Here is a 26,527-nt window from a genome sequence, read left to right as displayed (position 1 = left end):
AGTTCCAACAATCCCCTATTTGAAATTAAAAAAACGATTTGCAAGAATTTTTGTGGTCTCAATAAGATTGTTCGTAAACAAATGTGTCATGCGACTTGAACCTTTACATAGTAAGTAAGATCCATATTTTACTAGAGAGACTTGTAGTCTTGAACTCTATCTCTAGCATCAAACCACACACAATTTTTCAAATGTGTATTCTGTAGTTAAAGGTCATGCACATCTATCTTAATATAGTGAATGCTCTATAAAGTTATGTCCCTAAATTTTATAGGAAGTGGTCACCACTTCCACATTCACATAGGTGAGTCTATCAAGAGTACTTCTGCAGCCTGCCTGAGTACTTCATTCCAACTGGAGTATAGATCTCATTAAGAGTTTAACTCATCCTTAAATTTGTTGCAGGAATCATGTTTCTCATAATTTTATAGCATGTTCATTCTAATATCAATCATAACTAGTTATTACCCATTGAACCAATTTCTTGGGATCTCCAGTCAGTTAGGTCAATTTACCATCATGGGTGATCTTCGTTCTAATGACAATAGTCTCATACTCTTATAAGTATTATAGACTTTCTCTCCAGCTAGTTCTTTTGTCAAAAGATCTTCTAAGTTATTCTCAGTGCGTACATGATTCACTCTAACAGCTCTTGTAGAGAGTAATTCTCTAGCGGTGTTGTGCTTACAACGTATTTGTCATTTCTTACCGTTATAAAAGTGGTTCTCAATCTTTGCAATAGTCGCGGTACTATCATAATGGATCAACATAGTTGGTATCATTTTTTAACATATGGGAATCTTTGTAAGCAAACTTCTCAATCAATTTGCTTATTTACTAGTTGTTGTTAGTGCTATTATCTCCGATTTCATAGTGGATTGAGCCAAAATAACTTGTTTCTTTGATTTCCAAGAAATAGCCCCACTGGCTCTGCTAAATATATAGTCACTGGTTGCTTTGGAATCATCTGAAAGAGTATTTCAATCAGCATCGCTGAATCCTTCTAGGACAGTTGGAAACCTTCGGTAATGTAATCCAAGGTTTATTGTTTTCTTAAGGTACCTTATTACCCTTTCTATTTCCAACCTTTCATTTTTTATCATTATCTCTAATCACATCTATGTGACTAGTTGAAGTGCCCCCACTATTCTTTAATTTAAAAAGGATTTTCTTTTCATTGAAGTCAACACTGTTAGACTCAATGATCACTTTTGCGTTAAGGTCATAAAACTTGTACGTCTTGTTGTTTACAACATATCCAATTAATACACATTCATAGGCTCTACTTGCGAGTTTAGTTCTCTAGGGGCATACCTTCATAAATGATTTCATCATCAATTCTTTGTATCTTATTGGACTAAGACTCTACTGATTTATCATCAGTCATCTAATACTTGTGGAAGTGACTAACATCATACTTTTTAGTATCAGTATTATATTTCTAGTCATTTAATACTTGTGGTAGTGACTAACATCATACTTTTTAGTCTCAGTATTATATTTTTTCAAGTGCATACCAAATTAATTTGGCAGATTTGTATGAGTTGTAGTAATCATAGAGATCATTAGACAACTCAGTCAAAAGGAAGTTCTTACAAAAGTAATCACTTTCATTCTAGAGAGCTATTTCAGTAGTCAGATTATCCCTTTTCGTTTTTTCAACTTTTTCTGGCATCATTGGGATATCGGTTTTCAAAACGTGGACAACTTTTCTCATTGTGGGAAAATTCCATCTTATATTGTCACCATTTGAAACTTGTCTCATCAAACCAAAATGGTTTGTTCAGGTCAAAGATGTTTGGTCTAGTAATACTATCTACGAATGTCATTGTAATACAAACGTCTTAAAATTGTTGTTACCGCATCTTGCAACAATTTTAAATGGCACAAAATAATACTTAATGGTTGGATCACAACTAGGTCACTCTCTTTAAGATGCTTCATGGTACTGCTTAAAATAAGCAAGTAGACTATCAACCACGTCGTCTCTAGGATAAAAAAAACAGTTGAGTTCTCTATTATTGAATTCTTACTGCACTATAAGAATCAATCTCGAAAATACCCACCACAATATGAATAACCACAATATGAATACCAGTACCAATCCTCACAATATGACTACTTGTATCAATTCTTAGTGCCACGGATGTTTGTCAGAAATGCGTCAGGTAAAAAATATGAGGGAGAAAAAAAAAGTTGAATGAAAATGCATTTATAATATGAGATATTTTTAAGTTCTTCATCTCTCCTATGTGGGACATGGGAGTTTGTTTTTTTTTTCAAAATTATTCTATATGTGACTTGGAAGTTTTTTAGATTTTACACTTAAAAGTTCATATTAATGGCGTCCAACAAAGCAAATTCTAACATTTTCCATTCAGGATGTTTGAGTGCTTGCGTGAGGCAAGAGGGTTCCGTCGGATCGAATAATGAAACTTTGTTACCAAATGAACTTGTTTGCGTCTAAATGCCATTCTCGGATCATGTGATTGTATGGTGTACGGATTGGATAAGGATAGGATGAAGTTGAATGTTTGGTAGAGGTTGTGCAATGGGATAAGATTGAGATATAGTAGGGTAACATGATGAGGTTGGGGTTGAGTAGATCAGATTGTTATAGTCTTAATGGATAATGGTGGTGGAGGTTGTGTCATGCGATAAGGTTAAAGTGGATTGGTGGGAATATGAGGAGATTGGGCTTGATTTTGTGGGGTTGTTATGATGGAGAATAATGAGGAGAACCGGATATAATTTGAATTTGATTAGTAAGATTATTTGTAGCAGTGATAATCAGATTTGATTGAGTAAGAGTATAAAGTGGAGTTAATGTAGTGATAGAGTGGGCAGAATTTGTGGGATTAGTTCTCCCATACAACATAAACCTTCTGAGTAGTCTTGACGATGTTACCAAGAATCTATCTCTCGAAACTTGTAGTGTAGTTTCCCGAACCGTCATATAATGGAACATGCTGCCTAGCCACATGTTGCTAGGAAGTCTTTCGATATATATATATAGAACATCTACACAAACGTTCACCAATAATCGTCCTCTTCAATTTCAATCAAACTGAACCTTGGAGTTTCCATGGAAAGTCTCAACCGCTACCACAATTGTCTACTCCAACAATCAAACCTCAAAAGAACTATCATACTCCACCACAAAGAGTATACCACAACACACACCTTGTATATCAATGCTAACCAATACATGTATCACATCCTTGCATTTAAGTCAATGCTCATATCACACTTTGCATCTCTACCAATGTCCATATTACACCTTGCATCAAAGTCAATGCACATGTTATACCCTACATCAAAGTCAGTCGTCGCCCATGTGCTTTTGTGAATCTGCTAACAATTAATATCTGCCCATGTGCTTTTGTGAATCTGCTAACAATTAATATCTTTCACTATGACATTGTAGATGGACCATTAGGACATTTCACTTCTCATCTCAAATGAGATCATTCTCTCAACATCTAGAGAGATGTTGTTAGCAATTGTCTCGGGGTCAAACTCAACACACGAGAGTCTCTATCTCCACCTTGATATTAATCTAGTACATGAATTTCAGATATTCTATATCAACATATATTGTCCCACCACAATTCTGTCATGTTTTCTTCTCCTTCAACTCATCTACTTTATCCTTGCGCAGTACTTTTGACACACTTTGTCTAGCCATCATGTCTTCACTCTCTTTAGCCATTATCTATTGTTTGGGTTATGAGTCATATATCAATTGGCTCTGATACTAATTGTTGGTACAGCGAAAGCGATCGTTATGCAACGTTGGTCACAAACAATCAAATAAAGTGCATAGAATAAATAGAAGAGAATACACAATAAAATTTGATAACGAGGTTTGACGAATTGTTTCTACGTCCCCTGGAGCGTTGAGCGACTACCAAGATATTACTAAAGATTAATGATTACAAACTCTAGCACATCCATAGACATAATTATGTGTGTTTTTAGTATTTATATTTGGTGCACGTTACAACAAGGGACTTGTATCTAATATATAACTTTGATATTCTACTTTATTCTAATAGTAAGTAACGTGAGACTTTATATAATAACATATTTTAAACATTCCAGTAACAGAGGATCTTGAAATTTTAGCTTTTATTAATTATTAATATTTTATATATGAATTTAGTTGCAAATAATAAAATGAGTTAAAGATAACTATAAAAATTAATTATAAAAGAATCTCTAACTTCAAATACTATACGTAGCAAACTCCTATGATTAAGATGACTTAGTCACTACTCAAACAAATTTAAAATATTATGTTTACTCAAAATGAAATGTATATATAGAATCTTGTTTTGTGTTCTTCCTTTTGTAACCAAAAAAATAATCTTGTTTTGTAGACACAGTTGAATTCTGAACAGAATTTTTTTCTTTTCCAAATGTTATACCCTAATAATTCTTTAATTCAGATTTATAAGGATGTAATAAACCAATATAAACTGATACATGATATTTTGTAGATGAGTAGTGACAGCTCAAACAACTCGAAGAAAGTGATAAATCTTGTAGCAGCACTACGTAGAGGCTTCAAGCGCACTGTTATTGTTGATGATGAAATAGAAAAACAACACAAATCTTCCGCCATTGAAAATGCTGAACGTCCTCCTCATCTTCTTGTAGGTGTAGAATCCCTTCGTTCCCAAGATTTCATTCCTTTTAAAAGCAGGAGTTTAATCTACAACCAACTTTTTGAATCATTGGAGTGCAACTATAGGATTGGACTCTATGGTGTAAAGGGTATTGGTAAAACTACACTTGCTAAAGAAGTTATTGTGAAACTTCATGATGAGTCGATAAAGTTTGATCATGTAATCTTTATCACTGTGTCAAAGGTTTCACATATGAAAGAGATTCAAGATATTATTGCTGGCGAACTAGGAGTGTCATTGAAGGGAGAAAATGAGTGGGAAAGAACCGAAACAATAATGAAGAGATTAAAGAATGGAGAGAAAATTCTTTTAATCTTGGATGATGTGAAGGAAAATATTGATGTACAAGAGTTAGGGTTTCCATTCAGAGATAACTGCAGAGTTCTTGTAATCTCCTACAGCAAAATATTATGCAACTCAATGGGATGCAAGAGGTTAATTCAATTAGAGAAGTTATCAAAGAGAGATGCATGGATGTTATTCAAAAAGCATGTTGGTTTAAATGATAATTCCTCTTTAGATGTGCAGCATATGGGGAGAAAAATTACCAAAGCATGTGAAGGATTACCCACTAAAATTGTGGTCATTGCTAGTGTTTTGAAGGGGCGGCCACTTGAAGATTGGGTGAAAATTTTCATTACCTTGGAGAATGACAGGTATGATGAAGGTTTGATAAAAGCTTATGCAATTGTTAAATTCAGCCATGATGATTTCAATGTTAAGAAGGCCCAATCACTATGCTTCTTATTGTGTATGTTCCCTCAAAATAGACAAGTTTCTATTGAAATGTTAATTAGATTAGGGATAGGAATTGGTATTTTCGGGGAAGCAGAGAAATATTCTGATCTTAGAAGTGAAGTGCTTAAAATTAAAAATATTCTCATAGGCTCTTGCATATGCTTTGAGGATAAGGGAGGACATGTGAAAATGAATGACCTAATTTGGTGTATGAGCCGAAACAATGAGTTTGAGTTGTGTAGAACTCGCCAATATAAAAATAAGTGGGTATTTTCTACATTAGAGAATAACATTCACTATTTGTATTACAATGACTTGTGGGTTGAGGAGTTGGAGATGGATTTCCTTCCCAATGGGTGTGAGTGTACAAAGGTTGAGATGCTACTAATCAATGTAGAAGCAAGCAACTATGTGGAAGTCCTACATGCATTCTTTGAAAAAATGACAAGGCTTAAAGTTATGTCTTTATCATCGAATAACCTTTATCCAACAATTGCTTTAAAGTTACCATCTTCACTTCAATCATTAACAAATATTCGTTCCCTTATATTGTCTCATTGGAAGTTAGGTGACATCTCTATTTTGGGAGTGCTACAAAGCCTTGATACTCTTGATTTTGATGATTGTTCAATATATGAATTTCCAAAAGCCATCTCTACCTTGAAATTAAGGTTATTGAGCTTGAAAAAGTGTCAAATTGAGAGGAATAATCCATTTGAAGTGATTGAAAGATGCTTATCACTCCAAGAATTGTATTACAAAGACAACAAAGTTTTAATCCTTGATGGCATAAATAAAGTTGAAGAAAATGTTCAAAGTGGAACATTTCTTACATTGAATAGGTACCATTTACAAGGTGGTAAAGATTCAACATCAAAATGTGTTTGTCTTCCAAACATTGATGCATTGATATCAGAAGCAGCATTTAAGTATTTGATAAGGGGAGCCGAGATTCTTCACCTGAAAGAAATGAAGAGGGGATGGAGAAATCTCATTCCTGAAATTGTTCCAATGGAAGATGAATGCATGGGTGATTTAGTTGAGCTTAGCTTGGAATCTTGTTTGAAAGTTGAGTGTCTTGTCAACACTCAACATAATAGATCTCTTGTCTTTTCCAAGTTGGAGGAACTAAAACTTTCTAGCATGGATAGTTTGAAAGAACTATGCATTGGGGACATTCCTTCAGATTTTCTAGAGTCTTTGAAGAGTATATCCATAGAACATTGTGCTCATTTGCAAGGCATATTGTTCAAGAAAAATACCAATCTTTCCCATCTTAAGAGTGTGAAACTATTTGATTGTCAACAACTTACATTCATATTTCAAATATCCATTGTTCAAAGTCTAGCTCTTTTGGAGGAATTAAGAATAGGAGAATGTAAGTTATTGACAAACATAATAGAAGATGGGAATGGTCCCAAAAGTAATCTCTTAATCTTTCCAAAATTAAAAACTCTTGAGGTTGAAAGTTGTGATCAATTAGAATGCATTCTTCCAGTAACTTTTCCTAGAGATATTATGCTCTTGCAAAATATCAAGATATCTAAATGTCCCAAGTTGAAATTTATATTTTATGAAGAGGAGGATATACCTATGTCCTTGCAAAAAGTGGAACTTTGTGACATGTCAAATTTCTTCAACATTTCTATAGAATCTTACTCTCTCTTTAAGAGGTCTTCATCCAGAAATTATTTCAAGGCAAAACAAAAGCAATACGCCATTAAATTGAGGAGTGCCTCAAGAATGAAAATCCAAGAGGAGGATGGAGTCACAGATCACCAAATATCATTGGTAAACCTCTTACTTTTTTAATTTCTTTTTTTTTCTTTTTTGGTTGGTTCAATACTTTATCCACGTCTCAATCTTGAATGTTGCCATCAATTAGGGTTGGAAACCCATCAGGCATTGTTTCAATATTTTTTATCTGCTTTATTAATGTGTTGTTTTGAGTATGATGTATTACTTACATCCAAACAATATTTGTAGAAAACTATGTAAGACCTAATAGGAGATGCTTTCTATTATGATGTATCTCTCCTTTGATAGTTGGAGGACTAATTCTTTTTAAGATATAGAGATTTACTGAAGTATAAATATGTTTATTTCACCCATTATAGTTATTTTAAATACACAACAAGAATCTAATCATGGCATTGAATTTTAGTAAGGTAGGACATTTCCTAGTAACTTCTATGCTGGAAACAAGTGGTATCTTTGATGATAGTCTCTCTAGGGTGTAAAATATATCTTTCCTAATCATCCCCATAATGTTTGAGACAATTTGTATGTATTTCGATTAAGGTCATATTCTATGGTCAATGAAAATCGATTTTACGGTAGACTCATGACCTCCTCCTCTATTAGTCAATGATACAAACCTACTCAGCTATATAATTTTATTTAATTAACGAAGTTGTATTTTATTTTTATTTTCACTATCAATTATATTCGCAACTCGATACAATAGTGGTTACTGGTAACTAGTAAGTGTTTGTGTTATAATTAAAGAACCTTTGTGTATAAATTGCAGGTATCGAGCTCAGATTCACCTCCACAAGGATTAAATATATTGGTTGTGCGCAATATTAAACAACTTGTACTAAAAGATCTTCATAAGATAAAGTACTTATTTACATTGTCTACTGCTTCATCAATGATGTTGGAAATTTTAATAATCGACTCATGTCGTGAATTGAAGCACATTATAGACATTGGAGATGTTGGTGAAGGAAAAAACTTTGATGTATTTTTGAAATTAAAAGAGCTTTCAATGTCGTGGTGTAGCCAATTGGAATGCATGTTTGGTCTTATGGATGATCAAAATTTTAATGAGATTCATATTCATCTCCCATCATTGAAAAAACTCAATCTTCAAAATCTATTGAAGTTTTCAATCTCCTCCATGACGTGGATCTATTTGAAGGAGTTTGTGTTGATTCAATGTCCTGATTTCAGTGTCAATCCTATTAGTAATATGAAGATTCATTTGGATTCAAACAAAATGGTTAGCACAACCATAGAGGTACTCCTCTTTCCCCTTTTTATTACTTTTGTGCTTATAAAAATATACAGTCTAAAAGCTGTTAGTGATTCTATTTAAAAACTTTAACTCCACATTGTATTTATAAGAGGCATTTGTTTTTCATGTATGTCTACCCTTATTAAAAACTTTAACTCTCTCCACTTTTTATTTTGAATAAATTAATAGTTCAATACATAGTGTAATTAAATTAAAATTTTGGTATTTAGAGTCTATCATCAAAGTACTAAAAGGAAGACTGTAATATATATTTCTTTCGACCACTAAAATTATGATATATATATATATATCTAGTTTTTTTTAGTTTTTAAAAATATTTTTATAAAAAATTATTAAATGAGATATGTGTCATGATTTTTATGGTTGAATGAGATATTTTATTTTATATTCTAATATGAGGAGATACTTTATTCTTTTTTTAATATATAAAAAAATAACTACATTTAACTAGTTTTTTTATATTTGTAATTTGATTAAAAAGTGTTCTATACAAAGAGGAGTACTATACTGTAAAATAATTTTTGACCATTTCAATCTCCCCAATTGATCATTGGATCATAACTTTTAATTTGGTACATCGAATTAATACAATGGTCATCTCTAGACAATGTTAAATAATAATTTAATTGCTCTTTATTTAATCTAAGTATATTAAGTGTGATTATGGAAACCTAGTGAATAATTTAATAAATACTTGATATATAGTTGCATCTAACATTTTCCCTTTCCCATACAGGATATAAGGGAGATGGATAAACATTTCCTCTCTCTGGAAACTCTAACCATAGAAAACTACAAAGCAGAAAATATTTTTTGTGTGAGTGGAGTTAAGATAATTGGACAAGTGAGATTAGGGTTGCAATGCCTTCAATTGAGAAATCTACCTTGGATGTTATATATTTGTGTGGGTCCCATAAGTTCTTTTATCTTCCAAAATCTTAACAAAATACAAATAACTGGATGTAATAAGTTAAGAGTTATATTTTCTACTTCAGTTTTAAGGTACCTACCAGAGTTAGAAGTTCTAGAGATTCAAGACTGCAATGAATTGAAGCAAATCATTGAAAAAGATACAGATTTGAAAAATCATCTTCTTTCTCCAAAGCCATGCTTCCCAAAACTAGAAGTACTTGTGGTCAAAGATTGCTGCAACTTGAAATGTCTCATCCATGAATCTAGTGATGTTCCCAAAGTTAAAACAATAAGAATAGAGAGATGTGCAATGCTTCAAGTAATGTTCACTGCTTCCAATAATTTAAGGTACCTACCAGAGTTGAAGAATCTAGAGATAAAACAATGCTGGGGATTAGAGAAGATAACTAAAGAGGATCATACAAATTTTCTACAACCATGTTTCCCAAAGCTAGAATTACTTGTTGTCAAAGACTGCTATAGCTTGAAACATCTCATCAATGCATCTAGTGATGTTCCTAACATTCAAAAAATAAGAATAGAAAGATGTGCAATGCTTCAAGTAATGTTCCCTTCTTCCAATGATTCAAGGTTCCTACCAGAGTTGAAGTATCTAGAGATAAAACAATGCCGGGGTTTAAAGAAGATAACTGAAGAGGATCATACAAATTCTTTACAGCCATTGTTCCCAAAGCTTGCAGTGCTTGTGGTCAATGACTGCTCCTATTTGAAAAGTATCATCAATGTTCCAAACCTTGAGCTTTTAATCATAATTCATGCTAATGAGTTACAAGTACTAATGGAAGGTGGTGAACCAAGACTGAAAGTTTTAATATGCAGTCAACTTTCTAGGGCTACTCTTAAGGAAAGGATTTTATTGAAGAATGTACGCCATTGTTTTGTCCACAATTGTCCAAAACTCTCTTTGAAGCCAACTGCTACATTTAAGGAAATCAGGGAAAAAGTTCTTCATGAATTCGACATAGGTAATACTATATACTATTCCTGTACTTGCTTATGCAGTTGAATAATCATGTATAACCTATAATTTATCTATCTCATATTAGTTGTTTTAAATTGTGGTTATGATCATGGTTATAATTATGTTACATTCACCACAATTGTGGAAAATTGTGGGAGGATGAAGCTGATGCAGCTGTAATTGCAATCATAATATTGTTACAAATATTCTCAAAACCACGATATCGAATATGGAGTATAATTTAAAATATAGTCCCACACTATTTATTCCTCTATTTCACACTATTTATAAAATTTTGAGGAAATTTAGAAAATTTGAGTTAAATTATACTGAAAAACATTATTAAGCACAAAATACTTGGAAAAGGGCATAGATTCATTTTGGAGTTTAATATGCCTCTTTATGGAAAATGGTATATTTTTGAAGCATTTATAATTTAATTAAGAAGAATGAAACAATTTAAATTATGACTACTAAGAAATAGAGATACCATGTAAATGGTCAACATTTTAAATGTTAAAAAATTACAATGATGATTCACAATTGAAAGTAGAAGTTACATTTTGTTCCTTTAAATTTTAGTCTCTAATGGAGTCCTTAACTAATTTTTTATATAGATTTGCAAATCTTGCTATCTGAGCTACATTATAAGGAATTGGTTCAAGTTGATGAAATAGTCCAATCCAATGTAGCTCAAACTGTGTCATGGAGTTATTTGCCTCATACAAAGGTTAGTATCAAACGATCAATGCATAACATAGAGTAATTAATGTGATTTTCATTATCAAATAATGTGATTTTCATTGTCAATTAATGTTTAGGAAAATAGACACTGAGGTCTATTTATTGTGATTTTATTCTTAAACTTATCGTTTCTATTGTCTGAATCATGTAGATTGGTCATCACACAATGTGTTGGCTGTTTGTCTTTGCAACTGTGTTTATTTGTGGAATGCTTGTAGTAGCAAGGTTTGTTTTTGGATTTACTTTTTTTTTAGGAAAATTAATGGGATTTTGTTATTATTATTTGACAGTGTTGTAAGTGAAAGATTCATTTGTGATTTATTCAATTTTGATTGATGCAGGTGACTAAATTATGGTACTTAGGGATTGATGATTGTGTTTGCTTAGTTGGCATCGTGGGTTACTGCAAGTGCAAGATATATATATTTAGTATTGGAGTTTACAACATAAAATCTGGGTTGTACTTATGTATTGAGTTGCAAGATCCCTTGTTTAAAGAAAGTTACCACTTTAATAGGGTTTAATTGGATAATAGGCAATTGTGATGTTATTTCTTTCTCATATGTAAAATTGATAGTTTTCTTTTTCATCTTAAATTTCAAGACTTTTATTAAAAACTCTTTCAACCAAACTCTTGAGTGAAAACCAACTTGAATTAGTAATTTAATATTGAAAGGCTAGATTAGCAAGTCTCTATGGATATGACAACCCCTTACTTTTTTATTTGTTTATGACAACTGAGGTTATATTTTACATTTGCTTGCACAGTTTTAGCAGCCTATCATACACTTGAAAGTATAGTGAGATTTAGGGTTTTGCACAACTATATTTTGATCACTAAGTTAATGTGTTGAGCTCACCCGTTGGACTTGGCTTGATAGGAATGCGTTGTGGATGAGATGACTAACTTATGTGATATTTGTTGAAATAAAAATTGGTTAGATAAAAGATTTAATGAGTTAACTTCGGTTAGTGTGCATGCATTGCATTCTTATAGTTGGAGGTAGAGAAAATGGAAAGATATCGTGATAGAAATATTATTGATGATTTGGATAGGGTATGTCACGTTAATGTTATTTATCTATGTAATTACACGTTGTGGTCGTCGTAGTTGGTTCTTACTTCCTTCTATGTCTTTTGTTATATATGTATTTTGCATATGAACAAGTTTGTTGCAGTTGCGCTTCAAAGATCCATTGATAGAAATATAGACAAGAAGAATTTAATTGATGTATAGCTAAATACCTTGTTTATGTTATGATTATTGGCTCTGATTTAGGAAAATCTCCTAGTCTTTTTGAACTGATTTTTGTATAAGTCATATTTTTGAAAAATATATATGTAGGAATCTTTTTACACATATGATGTTTTTATAATCATACAATTAAATAAATTATATTGTAAAGTTGCATACTTAAAAGAGATAATTATATTTATGGTTAAGTTTTGAGGTTGAACGTAATGCCTCGTTTTTTATGTTTAGATAATATGAAATATTTCCGCATTTTGAACTTGTCTTTAAAAATGAATTTTAAATTTACTTTGATTTATTAATAGAGTTTAACTTTCTTTACATTGTCGTCATATTTTCTATAATAACACATTAAGTTTTTAGTTGCACTTTCTTTACATTGTCGTCATATTGACTTGACCTTCGAACACTTTGATGTGTTGAAGAGTGTTCACTGTGGTTATATTGACTTGAGGTTGAGTTGTTGTCATCTTGTGTATGACTATGATCCAGACTAGAGGAGGTTGTTTTTTTATTAATAATGTCAGCTTTTGTAGAGGTGTTAACATCTAGAGGTTGATCTAAGAAACTCAGGGAATGTAGATTATATTGAGTATCTTTATACCCGATCTTTTCTTGCCTATAAGGGAATAAGTGTTTATAGAAGGTGACATGTCTAAAAAAGAATATCTCTATGTTTTTAAATCAAATAATGCATATCACTATTTATCAACCTTATGCCCAAGAAATATACACTTGTTGGTCATAGGGTCCAGCTTAGTTCTTTGGTGAGTGGGGGTTGAATCATAACATCGGCAGCCAAAAACCCTTGTCTCAAGGAGATTTGGCAAGTTATCATATAGAAGCTCGTAGGGTGTCTTATGTTGTAACACTAGGCTAAGGAGCCTATTTATCAAGTAGGTATCATGTTGGACAACATAAGACCAAATTAATTTTGGCAAGTTAGAGTGGAACAATGGGGTTCTTATCATATTGAGCAAGTGTATATGCCTTCTTTTTACAATAGAGTTTTGTTGAGGTGTTTCTACACATGAAGTATGGTGTATGATTCCATGTTCTCTTAAGAAAGCAGACACATTGAACTCAACCCAATTGTCACTTCTTATGGCTTTTATTACATTGTCAAAATTGGTTTTGACCATTTTGACAAAGTCTTGTATCAATCATCTTGCCTTGGCCTTGGACATCATTAAGAATAGTCAAGTATGCCTAGAGCAGTCATCTATAATAGTGAAAAAGTACTTATGCCCATGGATAGAAGCATTGTCTATTGGTCTCCATATGTCCTTGTATCAAAGATATTTGAGGTTCTACTCATGTTATTAGGGAAATGTAATCTAGATTGTTTTCTTACATGGCAATAATCAGAAACCTTTGTTGAATCATGGTTCACTTATGAATATTTCTTACAAACAAAATTTAACATATCAAAAAATAGGGATGTCCTAATCTAAAATGCCACAAGTCAAAATGAGGTTCAACATAGATTACATTTACATTATCCTTATTTCTAAATTTAGCTCAAGAATTCCTCTTAAGCACATATAAGTTACTCCTTACTTCACCATATACAATTATCTTCAAGGTAATCATATCCTATACTGAACATTTTGAACAATCAAAGATTAGTTTATATTGCATATGATTGGTTAGTTTGTAAATAGAAATCAGGTTAAACTTAAAATTAACAACGTAAAGTAAATTATGCAAGGTTAGAGAGTTACAGAAGATGACATGACATTTCCAGATAACTTTGTCAATATAGTTGATCCATTTGGCAAAATTATAGTTATGGGATTTATTGAATGGAAAGCAGCAAAATCATTCTAATTAGGACACACATAGTTTGTGGCACCAGTGTCTAAGACCCAAAATTAAAAGCTACATGTTACATTATGCCAGATTACACATTTAACAATGGTTATTCAACAGCGCTTTCTAGCACAACTTTATTAAAGACAAGACGAGAGAGAATTAACAAAGCTCTTTTAAGCAAGTGCTGCTAAATTTGATAGGTGGATATAGCTTTAACAGTGTTTGCTTCAATGAGTGTTGTTATATGTCTGCCTAAGATATTCAACAACACTCTTTTAAGCAAGCGTTGTCGATTTGAATCTATTCAATAGATTTTGCTCAAAATATTATGGTTAAATGTGACATAGCAACAACATGCATTACAATGAACATTGTTAAAAGTCACACATTTAACCGCGTTTGCTTAGTAAGCGTTGTTAAAAGTCATACATTCAAACAACACTATTGTTTTAGTGAGCACGAATCTTTGCAGGTTTAAAAACAAAACCTCACACAATAATATACATATTGCTCAGTATTTTATATCTCTTACTCTTCTTTTTCTCTTAGTTTCTTTATTCAAGCAAGTTATTAGCTTTTAGTTTCTCTCTTCAGGCATAAGGTGAATCGTTATTTTATTTTACCTCATTTATTTCTTTTTTATTCATCATTGTTGCTTGCGTTTACATCTACAATAACGGCTTATTTTATAATATAGGAAATGTCAAGGTTGAATCTAGATGGAGTTGTTGGTGATTTACCAAACTTGAAATCTTTGTATGTATTTCTTGTATTTGGCTATTATTTTTCATCCATGTTTTCTATGTAAATTTTGATTTCATTCTTATTATATTGAATCTGAACTGTGTCTTTCTGTCATCTTATTTTTTCAGTTAAAGGAGAGAAGAAATTCATGTATTTGTCCTCTACATCTTCATCATCTTCGTCCCTTTCATTACTACATATAATCTTCTGGGTTAATGGATTTGAACTAAGGGGGACAAGTTCATGCAATGGTTTATGAATTGGATTTTTGGAATGATATTTTTATTGTCAAATCTCTTGTAAATATGGTGGAATTGGACATGTTTGTTATGTGTTTGATATAATATATGTGAGAGATTTTGCCTAATTTAAAAAGTAGACATTTAATAACGTTTGCTTCAGTGAGCGTGATTAAATGTTTACTTTCTACAATGCTTCAAAAAGCATTGTTGAATCTAACCCTATATATTATTGCGCTCACATAGACAACACCCGACAAGAGTTGTTGAATAACGATTTTAAATATCGTTGTTTTACTATTATGGCGTAGTGTTACCTTTTGATTTTCTTAAGCATGATCCTCATTTGTGGCATCATGCTTAGTTGATTTATGTTATGGTCATAGTTATCAAATCAACATTCTGCAACAATGAGACTAATTGTGTATATTGCTCTGGCCCAAAGTTAAAGCTCCTTGCAGGATTGGATTGAGGCTCAAAGGATCCTTTGTGAAAGTTAGATTGTGATAGTATAGAGTCATATGTTGTTCCACTATTGGTCATGCCACCATGTTGTATTGGTTTGTCTTGTTGTAAGTTTGATGAGAAATCATGTTTGAAATAGCATGTGTTTACAATATTTCTCTCTCTACCATAGAATGTACATATTTTGACTCCATTTCCTTTGATGTTATAACCTCTTCCAGAGAATATGTTTCTATCTTGTGTTACACTTCCCCTTCCGAGGTTATTTCTTGACCTCCAATGTTATCCTTGATCATATGGATTGGCTTTATTTGTTGTAGAGTTGAACAATATTTTGGGGTTCATGTGACTTATGCTTCCTATTTGTCTTTTGTTTTGAAGAAATATTGAAAAAACTTTATTTATGGAAGGAAGAGGCTCCAATAGGAGAATTTGAGCTTTTGTTGCACTAAACTTGTCATTCAGACCCTTGAGAAAGCATATCACATATTCATTGTCTCTATATGCCTTCATTGTCCCAAGTAATCCACATCCACACCTAACATCAAAACAAGAGGGTGTTGGTCTCAGAGATTCAAGTTCCTCCCATTGAGTCTTAAAATCTATAAAGTAGCTTGAGATACTACTATCCCTTTGCCTCATGGAGTGGAATTCTTGGAGTAAATCTGAAATTCTAACATAATCTCCCTTTAGAAATCTTTCCTTCAATTCTTGCCATAGCTCTTAGGCATTGTCAATATAGATTGCACTTAGTGAAATTTGGGAAGATACATATCTTATGATCCAAGAAATCAGCATTGTGTTACAAAGTTCCCATACATCAAAATCCAAGTCAGAAGGGCTTGGTGTTAAGATTGAACCACCCACGAATTTATATTTGTTATTAGAGAGCAATGATATTTTAATTTATCTATTCCATGAGTGGTAATTGGTACCATCCAATTGTTGTGTCAAAAGAAATGCTTCTGAGTTATCTCTAGGATGAAGGTAATATGGACTTTGAATGTCATTGTCGAACTAAGTTGCAGCTCTCTCTATCTTGTTGATAAGTCGATGAATTTGCCATGCCATGTTTTTTTTATGGAGGAGACATTGAAAATTTGAAGAAGAATAAGAAGAATAAAGCTTGATTTGAGTGATCTAAGCCAGACTTATTGGCCATATGTAATGTATGCGTAGAAGGGGTAGCCAAAATCTTCAAGAATAAGGTTCTAATACCATATTACAAATTTGAGTGAAAATAAACTTCATTCCTCTACATTATAGGTGCCTTGAATAAGCTTTATACAAAGAATATGAGATACCCAACATAACTTTCCTAACATACAATCCCAATCTGTTATTCTAAGAACAGAAAATAATTACTAACTAACTTAACTAATTTTAGTAAAAACGATATTCTAGGAAATTTGAGCCCATGTCCTTCTAATTAAAACTTAACAATATATATTGTGCTAAAGTTCAAGCAAATATGTGTCAAGTGCTCAAGTCAGAATGCCCATATGCCTTAGTCACATGTTGTTTGTCTCGTCTAGAACATGTGTGCCAAGATCAGATTGTATGTACCAAGGTTCACTTCTATATGTCATGCACCTTGATCAAATCGTATGTACCAAGGTCAGATCGTATACACCAAGGTCCAGTCACATACACCTTGGTTAGGTTTTGAGGCCACATGCCTCGATTAGGCATGCCAAGGCATGTGCTAATATATCTCGGTCATTCGCCTCGATCAAACATGCCAAGGCCTATACGATGGTGATCCTTAGTCAACATTCCTAGTTTACCTTGCTTATTTTGGTTTATCTTCAATGATATCTTTTACCTTACTTACATCTATTATATCCTAACTCTCACACACCCTATTAGGATGTTGGTTCTAAGAAATAGATGGCATAGCTTAAATTAGAAATTAAGATAAAAAAATTGGAAAGGTTTTCATGTTTATTTCCCATTTGTAATCTAGTATATATAGATACTAAATATAACTGTTAAGTAATCTAGATCTTACTAGTGAATGGATCTTAGAAGAGAAGTTTATAACAGTTATGAAAAATAAAAATTAACTGCAATACATAATCCTTAAATCAATCTGGTTGTAGTCTATTACGGTTGGGCATCAACCGATTATTATTGGCCCTATCACTCCAACCCATTGCGGGTCAACCTCGGTCAGATATAGAGCCTCATGGATCATGCTCTCACAAATCTCGGAACAGGACCATTCAGTGCATGTTAGATGTTGTGGCTATTTTATAGAGAAATATATTATTTTAATTACCAACACCTACTACAATAAAGAATTTTTTTTATCGGCAAAAATAATATTATATTATCTATACTATTAATAAAGTGAAAACACAAAATAACCACCCATCATGGTGTAATTTGTGTTTTCCTATTTTGCCTTCAATATCTTTTTATTTCTACCAAAAAACCACATAATATTATTTTCTTATTTATCCTTATTATCTTCTTATTTTAAAAGTGTATTTAAAAAATTGAATATTAGACCAATTGAATAAATTCAACCGTAAATTTAGCACAAAAAATTATATTTGAATTTATAAAATACAAATATACATTACAAACGATAGGAAAGCGAGTTGACAGGCACGACAGTGCATGTCAACACGATAGTATGTAATAAAGGTAAAGAGCAAAACGTTAAACGGGAATTAATTACAAGTGAGGTTATAAACATGATTAGATACGTATCTAATTAAATCGTCTAGTTATGCAATGATTCAATTTTAATTTCCATACATATCCTATTTGAGTGGATTCTAAAGCTGAAAAAACACTTAAGAAAATTTGACTAGATTTTAGTCTACCTAATTTTTCTTTTTCTAGTTACCTTGTTTGGTTAGTAGCAATATAAAAAGGAAAAAATATGACCATTGTGCCACACATGGGTAAACTGGATAAGCCCAAGGGAACTTTTATCCCTCAAATAAATTTACAATAACTTTACATATTCTGGGGTCAATAAATTAAAGAGCCCTTAGTCCCAAATTGGAAAGTAATAATCAACTTTAGTAGCATAATAAACTGGAAATATTTAAATCACTCATTTTCCTAATTTGTGATGGTTGATGATAGCATGGTTAGTACATACAATGTTTTAAACGTGGCAATGAAATTATGGTTTTAACCATATCAGCCACAAGCCCACAATCACACTCGTGGCCATATTTTCTAACAATAGAACACAATTGAAATAAATGTAACACAACTGCAACCACAATCTAAAATCATAACGTCGTAGTATATATCACCCGATTGAATGGAAGTCACGCAAAAGTTTATTAGATCGAAGTCGCAATGTCATGCAATTGAAGAGGATCAGCCTACAAAGTCATGCAAAAGTTGCCCTCCAATAACATCTCTTCCAAAATGCCGATTTTGTGATTCAAAACCGCTTATAACACAACCTTCATGATCAAGGGCAAGACCAAAACGTTGAGCTGCATTCATAGGAAAGGGTTCAGATAATCCAATCCCGTGATTTTGATGAAGACCAAGTGTAAGTGAGACACCATTACCATTGCTTACACCATTACCATTGCTTGCACCATTAACACTACCATGCATACCCAGTTGCTGGTTGCTTGTGTTAAGAAAGTCATTTCTGTTAGTGGAGCTAGATGGATTCTCATGAGTAACAAGTGAACCATGATTATGAATCAACTTGTTCCTACTATGTTCATCTCTTTGTGATTTATTTTGAGCTTGTTGCTGTGATTCTAGCATGTGTATTTCTTCCACCATTGGTTTCCAAAGCCTTACTCTAGCATTAATAAACCAATTAGAAACCTGTTACATAAATAGGTATTGTCAATAATGTTGATAAAAAGATATTGTCACTTAGTTAAAATGAATTCATCAACCAATAAGCATGAGAATATTCAACAACAAAAAAGAATAATTTATCATAAATGTCTATACCTGGCTACGAGATAAACCAGTTTGTTTAGCCAACATTAACTTGTCGGTATCAGTGGGATAACTGTATTAAGAAAACACATTATAGTCACATTAGAGTTCACATTTAGGAAGCATGCATACACACATGGGAACTAAAAGCATCTAAAACATATGGAAATATCTTATATGATATCAGCAAAACAATTTGAAGTACAAACATGTTATCTATATAACCAGATCCGACAACGTTCATGACAACTTTGGTTTATCAAGTACTTTGTTCGTAACATCGGCTTTACTGCCTTGTAAAATCAAAGGTGTTGGCAATTAAACATTAGGCAACGAGCTATCCCAAACTACTAAGTTGACCTATACTTTTGACACCCTTCATTAGGGTCAATATACATGTTTTGAAGTAATGTTTTAGGAGAGGAAGGAAAAGGTGAAAGCCAAATATAAAGTCAGGGCATTACCTGGTTTATACACTTAAAATTATAAACCAATGTTGACAATTGATGCGTATAATTAAAATTAAAATTGAACTTACGGGTGAAGAAAGTGATCATACAACCATGCCCTAAGAACACTAACAGCACGCTCGGGGAGTCCTCTCTGAGGTCGCCAAACAGGTTGTTGTTGCTCAAGAAACCCAGGCTGTCTTTGGCTGTAAGGGCCTCCTCTATCATTGGTGTTTCGAAACCTTGGAGATTCATCCTTCCTGTTATTGCTTACTTGAAACTGAGTCTTATTGAGAAACTGGAGTTGTTCAGTTATCATATTCTTCAAGCATCTAAAATGTTTAGACATGGCATTTATAGCCAAACTTGCATATGGCGCTGCATTACCGAGACCAGACACATATTCAAATGAAGTTACGATTGCTTGCATCTGTTGATAATACTGCTTGTACCTCCTGTAGACCTATTCATAATTGATTAACAAAGAAGAATTCAAAAAAATTAGGGTCAACTATCAAGTTTCATCATAGTTATGGAATAGTGATCTCAAAAGAGAAATAATGGTAAGTTCTACTTAATGTACCAACTATATATAACATTGAAGGACAAAACAAAGAAAGGCATTAATGAAAACTTCACTAGGCAAACACTATGCTATTTCTGATTTCTCACTCTAAAAATGTGAAATACTAAATAAATTTCTGACTTCTTTACATTTTTTTATTAGACTAAGAACCATGTAGGAACAAAGCAATACAAAATCATATCTAGCAGGCTCTTATAAAAGACAAGATAGGATTGAATATGCAAAGACAATATAGGATTGACAATGAACTATCTTGTGAGAGAATAAGGAAACAAATGTAAAGATTAAAAGATGACAAAATCTTGTCTTAGGTGGTTGGATATGTGAAGAGAATAACTCTACAAGCCCTATTAAGAATATTATACCCTGTGAAGGTCAACCTAATAGTTAAAGGTAGAGGTAAACACTGAAAAAATATAGGTCAAAACTTCAACTAAGACTAGGGTTCAAATGGACTCTTTATATAGACATGGATTATGATAAAACACAATTGCCTCATTTGGTTATATGGAGAGAGAGAGAGAGAAACTCTTTACACAGCTTGATTAAATTCTAAACAAATTAAGTTCTTCCACCTCAAAAAGTATAATACTTCAAATTACATATTAATATTGAAAGTCTTGATTTATGCATGTGGTTTTAATTTACAATTCATTTTACAACATTTCAATTATTGCACAAAGCCACACAAAAAAACAAGCATTTGGGTCTGGAACATGCATGAATCAACCCCTGCCAAAGAATAGTGGAGTTAAAAGATGGAGGCACTAATAAGTTTTGCATATATGAGATCTAACATTCTCTTAAATATAAAAAAGGAAAACACACTATTAGAAAGTTGAGAACTTATATTTCTTAGCACCTTAATTCCAATTATTTTATCCTATCTCCCACCAAGAAAACAGAAATACCAACAAATTCCTCTTACCTTCCATTCAAAGCCTTCAAAAGTAGAGGAAATAATAAGGTAAGGTTTTCATGAATTACTCAAGTTAGGATTGTCAAATATTTTATCAAGCTCTTTTATAGAAATATAAATAACAAGCTCAAGACTCGTTTATATAAATGAACCCAAGGGCAAGCTTTATAGACTTGATACTAATAAATCTACAATAGTTCATGTATGTGTATTCTACCAAGAAGGTTAGAATTTTATTTGTTTTATTAACATGGAGAGTTGCATTTGTTATGATCTTGATTACATAACGAATCAAAACAAACTAAACTTTATTACATATAATAAAAACTTAAATTAATTCATGGAAAACTTTTTTTTGTATGTTATATCTTATCCCAATTTTTGTTTCATTTTGTAGCATAATTTTCAATATATTAAATTAATAAACCTAAAAATATTTCAAAGAGAAAGATGATGTAGAAAAACAATAAACAAACAATAAATGAACTAAATGACCCAAGTATGAGTCAAGTTCAAGAATCCTTTTCTTCACATGCCAAGTATGAGCTTCATGTGTAGGGCTTGGGTAGACATGTTTCCATCCCTGCCTCTATTAGCTCATATTTAGTATATGGTTTATACACATTATTATGGAGTTGACATGGCCAACTAGGCATTGGATATATCGACTTTTATATTCTTTTGCAAACTTCCCAATGCTTTTATGCTCTTTTTTAAGATCGCTTTCATGGTTTGAACTTTGAACTCAAGTGATTACACAAACCAGACCCCCTTATGTGTAATTCCCCAACAAATTTAAGTTAGATAAAAGCCTTGAAACAAAATATGCTCTAACCAAAGAAAAACCTTAAAGTAGACAATAACATGAAAACAACTTCCAAATTGTTTATTGACATGACAAGTCACCACATGCTCTAAGGTACATCTAGATAACTTGTCATTTTGTTCATCACATATTCCAAGGTCATATTTATACTTGCAAGCAATCTGATCTATACAAATTACATTGCATGCATTACATAATTGATATCAAACATGTGACAATGTTACCTCAGTGCTGCAATTAAGGATAGTTTGTTTTTGTTTGCACAAACATGTTATTAATATGAAAATATTGTACATCAAAGTTTAGGCTTATTTTTGGGATAACAAGATTTTGTGCATGAAAGTTTAACTAAAATATTATACATTGTGGCTTAATCCACATCGAGAAAACCAATCATGTATGATGTTAGGAATTTAGTTAATACGTAGTACAAAACTTCACAAGCCATATATTTTATTTCTCAAATTTATATATTTAATATGACCTATCATAAATAGTACTACAGTACTATATTAACATCTAAAGTTACTAAACAGAAATATAGAATCAATATATCTGCTATATAAAATATCTGTGACCCAACTTTCATCTTGCCCAACCATTTATTAACAATAGTACCCAGCTTATATATGAAGTGAAATATTTTATTCTACCCAGACTTTGGATGAGATGCAACAATAATAGCATCCAAAATTGTGAATAGTTTATCACAGTAAAATCCCTATCAAAAGCCAAAAGTTAATCCTTCAAAAAGGTCAAAAAAGCATTGTCATCAAAATGTGCAAATTTCTTTATCCTTTGAACACAATATTTGATCATATCAATAAACACTTTTTAGGATTATAAATCTTTTCTAACGGATTCCTTGAACAACTTTAAGCACATTACCACCTCCAAACAGGAACATTTTCACCTGTTTGAAAATCTTTTTATGGTTGTCCGGCACTTTATAATACCATTCTCCATGCATATATATTCCATTTACTAACTTTCCAAAAAGAGAATCAAGTTCTTCAGATGCCATATTTCCAACAACAAAAAAACAATATATAATGCTAATATGAAAATATAATACAGATATGAAAGCTCAGTCATCAAAGTCACAAATCACAAACACATAAAACAAATACTTGGGTGTTTGTGGTGTTTTTTTATGAGCAATGCAATTTTAATTTATTAAGAGATTAATATGATGTTGAGAATATCCCTCTCAAGTGGGAGAAAGCCACCAAAAAGATCCAAAGCAAACTAAACAACTAGCTAGCAATCCACTAAGAATGAAACATCTGTTGTAATTATTATAAATGTTATATTTTAGTGATGAAATGTTCCACATGTTATGTTGTTATTAAAAAAAATAAGACCATAAATAACTAGGGAACAACACCAAAGTTTGGTCAACGACATTAACCAAATCACAAATTCTTACATGCAATCCATTATACACGTTGCTACTTCACCACTGAACAAACACCATAAACAAATCATAACATAGGCACATAACTCTTAAGGCCAAAAATAGAAAACCTGGGTAAACTTTCATCAGAAATCCAATTTTGTTCGGCATAAGTATCTAAAACAGTGGCACCACTTAAACAGAAAGGGAACACAAAATCTAAAGGAACATCAAACATGAAAACCCATTTCCTAAAATTTTCAAATGATGACCATAAAACACATCAAACAATGAAAATAATAGCAATTTACATGATAACAATCAAGCATTTAATTAGCTGGAGGTTATTTTCAATAAAAAAATCAAAGATTTCATATGAAATCAACCTTTAGTAAAATTGGAGTCATTAGACAATTAGAATATTTTACTATTATTAATCAAAATACCATGGAAATTTCCACCCACAAAAACAAAACAAATAATACCTCATCAAGTATGGTTAATAACCTTGGCTTCTTCTTCCTACTTTCATTTCCATCCCCAATTGCATCATCATCCACACCAACTATTCCACCAGTACTTAAACTCTCCATAGGAGGAGGTTCCATCAAAGTTGTATCAACATCAGTAGTGATCTTCTCTGTGTAAATTCCACGAACCCCAACATCACATACCTCCTCCAATAATTGCTGTGCAGGCTTCAAGAACCTAGATCCCTTCAATATCATAGCATAACCAGTAAATGGTCCAAGTGGAACTGTGTTCCTTGAAAAAACTTCATTAGAGGCACAGCCATATGGGTAATGAGTATTATTGTTGTTGTTGTTAGATGAGAGAGACAAAGACAATGGTTCAGGCTTAAACACAATCATTTCACTGCTGCTAAGGTTTTGAAAGCTTTGAGGTTGGTTATTATAAAGAAAAGGGTTGTGGTTGATAACTTGAATTGAAGGATCCAAGTATGAAGATGAAGAAGAACAAGTAGAAGGGTTCACAGCCCTTGAAAACACGGTCACAAAATTGGAACCTTCTCCCTTCATGCCACTACTACAACCTTGGTTTTCTTTAGAAAATGGAACATGGTTGTTGTGGTTATTACTATGAAACATCATGGGACCTTGTTGGCTAGGACAAGTTAACAAATCTGAGGGAATAGGTGAAGGATCGTAGAGAGGGAATAAAGAAGTAGATTCAGCAACAAGGGTAGGTTGGTTCTGAGCTAGAACTCTAAGCTTTTCTCTTCTGCTTTGTTGGGGAACATGGTAGGGTTCAAAACCCTCATCAGCCATAGAAGGAAAGAAAGAAAAGGTAAAGGGTGAAATAAAGAGATGGTTTGGTTGAAGAGAGACACTGTTGAGGATGATGAAGAATGAAAGAAGTGATGGATGTTGCAGATAAGAACAGTGAGAGTGATAGAGATGGTGAAATGAAATGATATAATTATTAAGATTATGGATGATCTTATTATTCTGAGAAAGTGATGCAATTTGTCCCAGATATAGGTTACTCAGAAATTGGGGTGTGGGTTTTGAAATAATGTCACTCACACATTTATGCATAAAAGAAGATATTTTCTTACACTCTATGATATCTATGTATTTTCAATATAAAGATTTATAAACAATCCTTATATTATTCATTATTTAATATTATATTATTTTTAAAGAGCTAATAATAATTAAATATGGATTATGAATGATATAATGATAATATATAAAAGTCTTATACTTCTTGTATATACATATTTTTTCTTCATTTTCTCATGGTGGACTGGAAAAATGTTTTGTCAGCAAAATTGAAAGTGATCTTAGTTATTTTTATCATCGTGGAATGAATTAGTCTTCCATTAGAAGAAAACATTCTTAGTCACAAAAAACAAAAATTAATTTTCATATACTTATAGTAGGTTTGGGAGTTTTGAATGGATATAATGAAATGGAAATCTCCTTTCTATTCCATTTGTTGTATTCTGAATTGGAGGGGAAATAATATAGGACTTTGAAGGTAAAATTTCTATTTTATTCCATTTGCAATGGTTTTTGGACTTGAAATATGAACTTTGCATAAACTTATTATACCCTTGGGCTAAATTTTAATTTTTTATTTATTTAGAATAATGATATCAAGGATCAAAAGCTTGATCACTTGATCATAAAGACTCCTATATATATCTTGTCAAAAATTAATTAAGCTATTAGCTTAAACCACTGTTAAAAAATCTCTATGACCAACCAAGTAGATATGGATCCTAATAATCTCGAAAATAGAGTGGATGAAGCATGGTGCATTGAATACTATTGAAGAGATAGATTAGTTTTACCTTTAATTAGTTAAACTAATCATACATCAGTATATGTATGATTTTTAAAGTTATCATAAAAATTAGATATTTTAAATAATCTATAATGTAACAATACATCATGCAAATATATAATAAAACATAATATTATTAACAATTCCATTTAAAGGTAAATATTAACTTTTATTGAAACATAATATACGAGTGGTGTGTTTAGTAATTAAAAGTATAAATATAATGTAATATTTATTACTGTTAATGTAAATATTTATATATTCAATGTATTATCTATCATTTGTTTTTTCAACCGAGAATAATAATTACATATAAATAGTTAATAATGTAATCACATATTAAAAATGGTACATTCATCTTTTCACTCTTGAAATTAGCATTTAATAAAACTTGTCTATTTTATTTCTTGCAAAAATGGTTAACTAGAATGATAAATACATGCACAGTGTTTTAATGAATTTTGTACATCTGATACTGAA

At 31.9% G+C, this 26,527-nt stretch overlaps 2 protein-coding genes across 2 annotated transcripts; one reads left to right on the top strand and one right to left on the bottom strand.

Annotated features, from left to right (window-relative positions):
- LOC109359929 lies at positions 4,522 to 11,650 on the top strand. Its single transcript, XM_019604623.1, has 6 exons — positions 4,522 to 7,220; positions 7,960 to 8,451; positions 9,206 to 10,367; positions 10,981 to 11,093; positions 11,259 to 11,332; positions 11,449 to 11,650. Exons 1-6 carry the CDS (start codon positions 4,884 to 4,886, stop codon positions 11,450 to 11,452), a joined length of 4,182 nt encoding a protein of 1,393 aa, XP_019460168.1. The 5' UTR covers positions 4,522 to 4,883; the 3' UTR covers positions 11,453 to 11,650.
- On the bottom strand, positions 18,638 to 25,256 carry LOC109359138 (BEL1-like homeodomain protein 9). Its single transcript, XM_019603686.1, has 4 exons — positions 24,220 to 25,256; positions 20,097 to 20,470; positions 19,571 to 19,631; positions 18,638 to 19,438 (listed from the first exon to the last, which is right to left on the bottom strand). The coding sequence occupies exons 1-4, from the start codon at positions 25,021 to 25,023 to the stop codon at positions 18,968 to 18,970; spliced, it is 1,710 nt and encodes a 569-aa protein (XP_019459231.1). The 5' UTR covers positions 25,024 to 25,256; the 3' UTR covers positions 18,638 to 18,967.

This window comes from Lupinus angustifolius, chromosome LG11, assembly GCF_001865875.1.
Source record: "Lupinus angustifolius cultivar Tanjil chromosome LG11, LupAngTanjil_v1.0, whole genome shotgun sequence".
Lineage (NCBI taxonomy): Eukaryota > Viridiplantae > Streptophyta > Magnoliopsida > Fabales > Fabaceae > Lupinus > Lupinus angustifolius.
The sequence above is the reverse complement of the archived record's forward strand: the minus strand, read 5'-3'. Positions and strand labels throughout refer to the sequence as shown.